Raw genomic sequence first — 11,115 nt, 5'->3', positions numbered from 1 at the left:
ATCCTGTGTGACGTCCACACGTCAGTGTGTCCACATTCTGACGTCCAACTGAAGCTGGCGTGATCTATAGTTACCCCGGGATGGGCATGTGACGTTCAACCGGAGATAACATGATCCTCAGGTTGGGCAAGTGACGTCCATGCAGGAGCGGGAGCGCTCATTCGTCCATGCAGAGGAGATACGTGAACCTGGCTAGAATGGACGAATCTTGTCCCCTGCCAAATAAAGAGAAGATCTCAAATGTCTGAAACAGAAGTTTCGTGAAATCTGCAGCCCTACAAAATAAAACAATGGAAAGACACTACTTAAGAAATCAGAAAGAAAGTGAGACATTTATCAGTGTTTTCAGGATTAAGGCTAAAAGTTGTCGTTTTGGAGAGCTGACAGATGAGCTGATCTGTGACAGGATAGTATGTGTCATTAACAGAAAGTTTAAGGGGATCACTGTTAAGGGACAGCGACCTAACTCTCGCTAAAGCCATCTCGATTTGTCCCATACACGAGATGACACGTTGGCCACACCACAGACAGTAACACAGAAAGTCAGTTCAGCATTGTAGGAATGATCATGCTGATATGTTGTATATAAATGTACGGGGCCCTTTAAGAAAGGGAGCCTGTTGTCTGCTTCCGGTTTGAGTGTGCTAGGTCACTGTTTTGTTCCTAACACGCTGGAGCACCTGGTAATAAAGTATCTACAGTTAACCATGATTATCATTTTTGTCCAGTGACTGTTGAACTTCCCTCAGGAGTGACATAAAGTCATCAAACAGCAATTTAAAAGACTGACAGAATGACAAGACACGTGAAAACTGTGAGAAAAATCCAGTTTATCACATACAAAATAGTTTTCATTTTCCCGCAAATAAATGCAAATATTTTTACTATATTTTTAAATCAAAATTTGTATTTGACATATTGTTAGTAGTTCACAGAACGAAACAAAAATGATCACAAATCTAACATATATCTGGAATTCTACAATATCTGTAATGTGATAATATGTGGTTATTTGTCTATATAATATCATATACAATTGAATGTTTTTAATAATGTTTTCTCAAGCAGCATTAATCAAATGAAAGTTTTTGTAAGAAATCTAAACAGTCTGAAGAGACTTTAGTAAGTTGAGCATCTCACTGTCATACATGTTTGATGAGTTTCTCTCTCTCAGTTCAGTATCACATGTTCACCCGTTGCTAAGACACAACCGGCCTAAAACAGAGCCGAAAGCACTGAAGAACACAAAACACATTGAGTAAGTGTAGCTGAAGGATGAGATGTGATGATATGAATGTTAATCTTCTCTCTTTGGATTCTCTCAGTTTGATTGAAGATTCAGATCATGTGATGGCGGATGATGAATGGGACGCAGATGCTGGAGGTAACGTGAACGTTTGGATCAAATCCTCTTTTTCAAGTGTTGTAATATGTGAAGTCCACTTGTGTTTTTCTGTCAGAGGTGAAGCACAGCGTGACGGATGTGTTGTCTACTGGAGAATTATACCTGCAGGCGTGTAAACTGGTGCGTGTGGTGCCCGTCAGATATTTTCTCAGACATCTGGGCTGTGACACCATTAATATGAATCATCATGGACTGGGTCCTCTGGGAGGGAAAGCTCTGGCCATCGCTCTTGTGGTGAGACGGAGTGTTGTTGTTTTATTTTTGGTGTTGATGTTGTTCTGATCTTTTATATTTGTGTGTTTATAGACAGACATGAACATCACGACCCTACAGCTTGCTGACAACTGTCTGTTGGCTGAAGGAGCCAGATATCTCACACAGATGCTGAGGGCCAATTTCACTATCCAACATCTTGTAAGTGTGTCAGCTTGTTTTCTTCTCAGACTTTACAAAACATTCAAATCTACTTTTCATCTGCTCGCAGGATCTCTCCAACAATAACATGCGGTCTGCCGGCGCTGAATGTGTGGCTAAAATGCTCCTGGAAAACACTTCCATCAAGTCATTGAAACTTTCAGGTATTTTGTGTATCTTCTCGTCTCATCTGCTCTGACCGTGATGTTTAGTGTGATGACGGGTGTTTATTGTAACAGGGAATACATTTGATGAAGATGACGCCAGATGGTTCGCAGACGCTTTTGCTGTGAGTTTAAATACAAATCTTCCATCTTGTCATTGTGACCAAATAAAGCACAATGTCTGTGTGTTTTCAGAGCAACTATAGAGTCAAGGAGCTGGATTTGAGTCACAATCACTTCAGTGGTCGAGGAGGAGAACATCTAGGTCTAATGATAGGTGAGAATATCGAAAATATACTTGTGAATGTATAACATGTGACAAATGTTACAATGAAGATAATGAGAGATATGTTTATTCAGCCAACAATGACGGTTTAGAGGTTCTTGATCTCAGCTGGAATCGTCTGAGAATGAAGGGAGCTGTAGCTTTCTGTGCCGGACTAAAGGTGAACAAACTGTTGTGGAATTTTCTTATTCCTTAATCAAAGTGAGTTTTTTAAACACTTTAGACAAATGCAACACACAGAGAGCATGAGTTACCTTGCAAGGCATTTTATATTTTATTGTCATTCAGTCTGCATCACAAGCATGGTGCAGACAGAAGGCCCCCTCCTGCTCATTTACAGGGGCTTTTATATCATCCATACATGACCCCCCCCCCCTTCTTCTCCCCTCCCTTGAGCAAGAACGTATCTTTGGTAACAAAAATGTGTCGCCATTTCTTATCTTCACCAGAACCTCTTGGTCTTTGCTCAAGGGCAGAGGAGCTGAGTGGTCTGCCACGTAGCACAACATTTCTCAGAAATTTAAGAACAACAAGATAGACAGTCTTGAAACAATTTTTACAGAGATTAGCATGAAGAAACCCACGTCATGAAAATTTCCATCACATTCCCATCTTTTATCATATATGATAACCAAAATCTTTATGCCTCAACCTGTAAGATGAGCACTGCCCTTTCTCCTACAGATTTCATAGGCCGTTGTCATCGTACTCAATAAATTCTCCTTCCATGAGATTCATGGCCTGTAGCCATGCTCCCTATCATCATTCTATTTAAACAGTTCTAAGAACAGTAAATTAAACATGGTAACATAATTATAAGAAATAACAATCCCACTAGAAGTGGCAATGCCACCTGCCTCACCCACGCCCCTCAACCTTGGCTATTCCACCATTTCAACAGACTGTTAGTCATATCATCCGGCTCCCTTATAGCATTCTTCCTGTGCGTTATGATGTCTATTACATTATCAGCATAATCCAGAATGTAGAAACAACAACTGAGCATTTTGCACACACACAGCTTTTCTCTGCGGTGAGCACATCTAAAACTAACCTACTCTGCAATCCTACTTTCCTACTTCCAAACTGTTCAATTTTGTACTTTACTTACCACCTGGTTCTCTGCACTCTGTCTTTTCTTCGGCCTTGTTGGTGCTGTTTGCAACTGTCAACAGGGTTGTGACTTTGCAGGGTAATTGACCCTTTAGCCTCTTCCGGTCCTCTAATTTCAGAAGACTAACTTTCCATGCCTGCTCGAGTCGCATACACCACCAACAACTGTCATTCACTCCAACCTCTTTCTTTTCTATCAGTGCCAATGTACATGCCTTATTGCCTTTTTGCAGTGGGAGGCGTGTCTTTCCTACGACTTCCTGGAAGCTGTGTAATGATTTGTCAGCTCCATTTGCTCCTGCTCTTCTGACCTGCACAAACATTTTGAGAGCAAAAACACAAAAACACATTGCCTTGTAACATCCCCCCTTTTGACGCGTGGTCTAGGCCATGCGTCAAAATTGCAAAAGCAGAGAAAAAATGTTTGGCAAACAGGTAAGGCCATTTGGGCCCCCCCAAACATTGTCTGTGTATTCACATGAGCACTCCTTCCAAAATGCACGCTTAGCTGGTTCTGCAAAATGTTTGCATCTCTGCAAGAGAAAGAATTTTGTTAGTGATTTCTGGAGACAATCTGTCTGTGGCTCCGATGTTGCTTGCTTTGCTGCAAGGTCAGCTCGTCGGCTTCCTGCAAAAAATAGTTTCAGATACAAAAGTGTGTGTGGCATAGTCACACACAACAATGGCTGCTGGTAGAAGAATGGCAGATAGCATATCAGCAACCTGTGTGTAAGAATCTTTTTACCATCAGCTTTCAAAACGTTCCTGTGTTTCCAAAGTGTGCCAAAATCATGAGTTACACCAAATGCATATCTACTATCTGTGTGAATGTCTACATTTTTATTCTTTGATAATTTGCATGCGCGTGCTCTGCTGTCTGAGCAGAGAAATGGTCCCTAAAAATGATATCAATTGCTTCTTTGCTTTTGGACTTGCGATGTCTGTAATTGCAGACACGCTTTGCGGACAGCTGTCTGCCACGGTCAGTCATTTCGTGACCCAAAAAACGAACAAATTGTTTTTTGCCAGCTGGACTTTGGAGACATTTTACTTTGTGTTCTTTTCTCTTATCTTTTAAACTGGAAACAAAGGCCTGCGCACCGGTAAATTTGGACATGGCACAACTATGCCTTTATTTTTTTAATCTTTTTAAACTCATTAAAAATTGGCCTTATGCCATTGAGGGCTTCTGATTTGAGGCTTCTGTTTTGAGGGGGTATTGCTGTTTGCGTGGATGAAAATTACCCTTCGGCGTTATCACAACAGGCTCACAATTCCTAATTAACCCAACATAATATTTTTCCTGTTACCAACAGTTGAACGGGCACCTTTCCCAAAATTTCTTCATTAATCTTTTTGTGTGTGAAAACACTTCAAGTCCCCTTGTTGCTGACAGACAGGCATGATTCTCACGATGGGCGTGCAACAAATTTGAATATTGCACGTCATCCCTTTTAACCCATTCTATGGCGTGCGCATATTTGTCAGCAAAACACCCACATCTCCCCACACCATTGTAATCAACGTCATGAGGCTCAGTGAGGCAAAACTTTCTACATCATATTTACGTAATTCAAAACTACATCGTACAGCTGTACGAGCGCTGCACTCGGGTCGTGTTGGTATCATGCTCAATCTGTCATCATACACATTATGACTCTGCCCAGCAAATGAATCGGGCAGCAGTCAGACATGAGAAACCTGTGTTGAAATTTGACACTCCCCAACTCACATTGCACCCTTTTGACATCAATTATTTTACATTAGAGCCACTAGCATTTAGGGAAAACACAGCTAGTTTAGACTCTGGCAAATTTAAACACTTCTTGTGAATCACAGTAGGCTATTTGTTGCCCCTGAATCTATCAAAAATTCAAGCGGTTTGTTGCACACAAGCATTGTGCATTTTAGCAAAGTTCAGAAAGCAGTTTTCATTCATCATGGAATGTGAGCTAAGCAGATCTTCGTTGCATACAGTAGGAAAAAGCATTTCTTCATTGCATATGCTAAGGGAAATTATACTCACCACCCTCGGAATGATGCCTCACCTCCTCACTTCCATCTACCTTTTCTCTTGACCTCCGCGCTCCTCGAGGCTCAGGACAATCATTGCGCCAGTGCCCCGTCTTTCTGCAATTGAAACATTTCTCTGGATCATAGGTGCTAGAGGGTTTAAAACCTCCTCTTCCTTGAGCACGTCCACGCCACTGACCTCCTCTCCTCCCGTTTCCTCTTCCTCCGTGCTGTACTCCGATATTCATTAGAGCCATGTGGAGTTCTTTATCTTGGGTGTTTTTCTTTTGAAACTGTTTCTTGTCCGTTTGTCTTTCGGCGTGCACAGCGTGACGGACGATCTCGCTCATTCTCGCGCGATCTGGCTCGATGCATGATTTTTCCACTTCTCGTCTCAGCTCTCCTCTGAGGTTCCGCAGAAAAGTGGATCTGAGATGTCCTTCGAACGGACCAATGTCTGGTCCGTCTGAATCAGGCTGAAGTCCAGAATGTTCTTTAAACACTTCCTCCAGTCTGGCTAAGAAATCCTCCACTCTTTCATCAGTCTTTTGCACACAAGCAGCGATCTTATCCAGATTCAGAGCTTTGGGAAAAGTAGATTTTAGTCCTTCTAAAAATTCTTCCAGAATTCTCCTGTACTCAGCATTGCTTGCGTGCGACCAATCGACATGTTCCCTTCTCTTATCCTCCACAGGCCATTTACCCTGTAGCTTTCTTAAGTCAGATGGTTTTAGTTTGACTTTCAACAGTCTCTCTAATTCTCTCGTTGAGGGGGAGAATTCCTTGCAAAATGTCAACAGTTCGTCAGCCATCAAAACTCCCCCTTTCTCTGCTGAACTTAGATGTTCCGCTGCCTCTTTCATTTCGGCTTTGGTCCAGGGTCTAAAAACCAGTTCGGGTCCCTCTGGACCTGCCACCTCGACCATAGGGAACTGCTGTCCATCTTCATCGAAAGATTCTTTGCGATAAAGGTCGTTAGACGTATTCTGCCATGCGGGTGAAGTATCCGTCTGTGTCTGTCTTTTTACCGCTCCTCTCGTCACGGGAACTCTGGCGACCAGAGGGGCTGGATGGTCTTTATCCTGCTTTGGGGTTACCACGGGCTGTGGCATGTGTGGCACTGGTGCTGGTGGGGGCACTGGCGCTGCCTCGATCGGGTTCAGATGTCGGTGAGGAGGGACACAATCATCCTCCGGTTGGTTTTTGTAACAAGTCATAGATGGGGGTAAAGGAGACAGAGGGGTTAAATCAATATACTCAGGCAAAACAGGGTACAATGGAGCATGCGGCGGTGGGGGTGTATGACACGGCGGTGGAAGTTCTTCCAAAGCCTTCTTTTTAAAAACATGGTCACGTCTATTTGCTTCCTTTTCCCATAATTCTAAACATTTACACGCTTCGTCATATTTTTCCCTTTCTTTTGTAGACATTTTAAATATGTCTTTTTTCCCCATGTGTTCTCTTATTTTCCCTAATTTTGTGGTACTAAATGTACCGTTTTCTGGAAAGTTAGCTTTTTCTATTAAATAGGGTACACCTTGTAAACTTCCCGTTCCCCACCTTTTCCTCATTTCTCTGTATGTTGGTTTATCCATATCCATATGGGACCTTCCTTGTCCCATTTTTAATTTAGAGTAGTCACTTCTCTTTTCAGACTCTTTAAAATCTATCTCGATTTAGAGTAGTCACTTCTCTTTTCAGACTCTTTAAAATCTATCTCGATTTAGAGTAGTCACTTCTCTTTTCAGACTCTTTAAAATCTATCTTCAACTCACCGTTTTTCACTTTTGTGCCTTGCACTGAGTTCTTTTGGGATCACGTCAGCTTGGGGTCCGGAGTAGAGTTCTCTCGTCCCTGTATGGGGTTAGAGCTGGATTTGCTATGTCCAGGATGATCAGTCAACTCTAGTCCGTTCTCCGTCAGCCTTGTGATCCCATACCTCGTCGCCAAATTGTTGTGGAATTTTCTTATTCCTTAATCAAAGTGAGTTTTTTAAACACTTTAGACAAATGCAACACACAGAGAGCATGAGTTACCTTGCAAGGCATTTTATATTTTATTGTCATTCAGTCTGCATCACAAGCATGGTGCAGACAGAAGGCCCCTACCTGTTCATTTACAGGGGCTTTTATATCATCCATACATGACCCCCCCCCCCTTCTTCTCCCCTCCCTTGAGCAAGAACGTATCTTTGGTAACAAAAATGTGTCGCCATTTCTTATCTTCACCAGAACCTCTTGGTCTTTGCTCAAGGGCAGAGGAGCTGAGTGGTTTGCCACGTAGCACAACATTTCTCAGAAATTTAAGAACAACAAGATAGACAGTCTTGAAACAATTTTTACAGAGATTAGCATGAAGAAACCCACGTCATGAAAATTTCCATCACAAAACACACAAACACAGCAACACAACACACATCATATCAGAGGCGACATCATTTTTTTAAATCAGCTTCAGTCATTTCATTGTAGCCTGTATGTCTTGACACGGACAGATGTGTCAAAACCAAGGAAAAGGCCCTATTCATCATGTATTTCCTCCACGTCTTCTAGTTTCTCTTTCGGGTTAGGGGAAAAATGGTTATGGCATGATGCACAGAGTGGAAGGTACTCTAATCTCAAATGGAAAGTCTTCTGCCAAGAAGCTCTGATGCACGACACCGAACTTGCACATCACACACCCAAAGTCAATTTCGAGAGGCTGACTCCTGTAGTGAATCAAGATGGGGAGAGAGGCTGACTCCTTTTTGATACAAGATGGCGTCAAGCATGGCGGAATAAACCTTGCAGTTTTTAGTCTGTTTTATTTGTTAATTTAGTGTTTTTTTGTGCTGGACGCTGTTAGTCTTATTGTATATGACAAACGCACACCTCTAGAAATTGGCTCATTTGTTGCTGACCGCACACCGGACATGGAGTTCAGAAACGGTTGTTTACAAACACGGCAACAGAACCCTTTGTCTGCGGCCGCAGCCATGAAAGCACAAAAACGAGTGAAGACAGCCGGCAGGAAGACAGAGGGAAGACAGCCGGCGTCCTCATCAGACAACAACCTCCGCTACCCACTATTCTGCTGGCTTATGCCCATCGCTGCATTATCTGCTTAACAGAGACCTGGATGTCTGTGGAGGTACCAGATTCAGCCATAAGGCCCATCGTTCTCTGTAAACATTGCGGACAGAACAAAAGAGCTCACAGGGAAAAGTAAGTGGAGTTAGTGCACTTACTCCACAATTGGAAAAATGGACCAAATCTCAAATAATTCGTTCTCTGCATAATAGAGAAGGGTTAAAAGATTCAGTTGTCGGACGCTGTCCGTCCTCCGAAATTCAGAGGGGTGTTTTCCTCCAACGTCCATCCTAAACAAGCTTGGGTGCTAGAAAAATAAGAATGATTTTGGTCTTCTGCATACGAGACCCTTACAATGGTGGATTTTCCCAGAGAGGCAACCTGTTTCATATTATCAGGGTTACGTGCTGATGACTCTGTGCCCTGATTATATGTAATAGATCTTGGTTTCTGAATCAAGGTATGAAATTGGGGGCAGAATGTTAATGGAAGGCAACAGATTAGTGACAACAGATGCATCTCTCTGGGTGGGGAGCAGTAGTGGAAGGCATTTATCACTGCAATCGCCTGATAGTCTAACAATCTATTTCAGGTGCTGCTGGCCTTCCCAATAAAGTCATTCCATGAGGCAGTGTCTTATTCCCTATCTCATTGAACCATGGCTACAGGTGAAACCTGAGACGTTTATTCGGTTTTATTATTTTGTTATAATGTAAGAAAGTATTTTGGTTTCAGGTCAACAGCACTCTGAAACATCTGGATCTGTCCTGGAACGGCTTTGCCAATGAAGGGGCTTTAGCTTTAGGTGAAGCCCTGAAATTCAACAACACATTAGTGCATCTGAACCTTAACAACAACCGCATAACAGATGAGGGTGTGAACATGCTCTGCAAGGGTCTGGAGGCCAATGACACGCTGCGAGTGCTGAAGGTCCGTCTGACGGATCTCTACTCTGTCTGACAGCACTTACTCTCATACACATTTCTCTTCATCAGTCTTTACAACAACATTAGTTTGTGTAGTTTTAATACTGTAGTGTTTGTGAGCATAAAGACTATATCATGTCAATGATATTCCAGCTAATAATACCTTAATTGGAATTTTGAGTTGAGTTGTGGCATTTTTTCAGCTGGCGTATAACTCATTGACAGTGGAGGGCGCTTTAACTCTCATTAATGTCCTCAAGAACACATCCAAAAGTGCCATTGAGGAGATCAACATATGTGTGAGTCATTTACAACACCGCACCAACACAATCTACAACTTACACACAATCTTTCGTGTGTATTGATATTTCAGCAGTAAAGATATGTGAATGATGTCCCGTCGGTGAGATTTCTCTATGTGTTTGTGTAGAACGTGCTGGTGAATGAGAACTTTGTGCAGTTGTTAGAGTTGATCTGTCAAGAGCGTCTCAGTCTAGAGGTACAGTATGGAGGTGTCGGGGGATTCATCGCCAAGAAACCCCGCAAGCGCACGGACCCCATGAAGATAATTCAGGTACTACACTCCACCTGAACACCTTTTATTTCTTTAGTGTCTTACATTCATGTGACGTGATGTTTTCTCAGGATTATCTTGATCAGCGGAAGCTTCGTCTGTGGGATTTCTTCCGTCACATTGATAAGGACGGAACCATGAGAGTGTCTGTGGTGGACTTCAGAAAGGCTGTTCAGGTTTACATCTGTGTCATCAAACATTCATTCTGACAAGAGATCAATATTTACTCAATGCCTGTATGAAGCAGCATTTATGTGTAGTTTTTCTGTTTCCGTCAGCAATCCAGCATCCCGCTTGAGAAATTTCAGATTGAGGAACTGATTCAAAGGCTGGACAGAGACGGCACAGGCATGGTGGATTACAGGTGTGATCTCTCTTACATCGCAAGTGGACTCTTTTTATCTAAACTCTACTTTTATGATGATGTCATAAATCATGAGCTCTGATGTCTCAGACAGACTGATTTCTGTCTTCCAGAGGCCTTGCGGACACACGGAAACAGATGATGCGAGATCACCGCCGGCAGCTGAGGAAAGTGGAGTCTCGACAGAAGAAGGAGAAACAGAAGAGCGACAGAATCCTGAAGACCTTCGAGAGCGCCGTGGGGGCCGTGACCCCTCGCAGCTCCATGATAATCTCACCTAGTGGTGCCAGAGAGGACTGGACCGGCCCGCAGCACTTCTCTGCCACCCCACTGAGCTCCTGGCATCACATCATCATGTCCAACAGCAGCCGTTACTCCGTCCAGAACATGAGTAGCGAGCACGTCCACCTGCCCATGATTGGGGGCGCCACGTCTTACAAACCTCCCAGCTCTGCGGACGTCCGCTCGTATTCCCAACCCAACCTCTCCTCCAGCGGCACCAAACCAGCTGTCAGCAAACCGACATCAGCTCAGAGGATTCACTCCACATCTAACCCTAGTGTGATGAGTCCCACAGCTAACCTGACCCACTCCAGACCCGCACTAAACACTCAAGACGACGGTAAAGCGGGAGTTAAGAGCAAGAAGAAGAAGACAAAGAAAAGGAAAGATGTCAATTCAAAAGGAAAAAGTCAAACTAATACATGAAAGCTGTTCAGATCAGAATACATTCATGTCTTTTCATTTCAAGATGAGTGTGAGAAACAGTCTGCATCATTTCATAACAT

At 43.0% G+C, this 11,115-nt stretch overlaps 1 protein-coding gene across 1 annotated transcript; it reads left to right on the top strand.

The window, feature by feature from the left end:
• Nucleotides 1-1,148: 1,148 nt before the first annotated feature.
• On the top strand, nucleotides 1,149-11,035 carry lrrc74a (leucine rich repeat containing 74A; the record flags this gene model as incomplete). The annotated part of the gene is made up of 14 exons (XM_079458611.1): nucleotides 1,149-1,258; nucleotides 1,326-1,384; nucleotides 1,461-1,639; nucleotides 1,712-1,819; nucleotides 1,890-1,983; nucleotides 2,059-2,108; nucleotides 2,179-2,260; nucleotides 2,344-2,429; nucleotides 9,199-9,393; nucleotides 9,593-9,688; nucleotides 9,820-9,963; nucleotides 10,035-10,139; nucleotides 10,242-10,327; nucleotides 10,441-11,035. 14 exons carry the CDS (start codon nucleotides 1,149-1,151, stop codon nucleotides 11,033-11,035), a joined length of 1,989 nt encoding a protein of 662 aa, XP_079314737.1.
• Nucleotides 11,036-11,115: the final 80 nt, after the last annotated feature.

This window comes from Barbatula barbatula, assembly GCF_947034865.1.
Source record: "Barbatula barbatula genome assembly, chromosome: 6".
NCBI classification, from domain to species: Eukaryota; Metazoa; Chordata; class Actinopteri; order Cypriniformes; family Nemacheilidae; genus Barbatula; species Barbatula barbatula.
The sequence above is the reverse complement of the archived record's forward strand: the minus strand, read 5'-3'. Positions and strand labels throughout refer to the sequence as shown.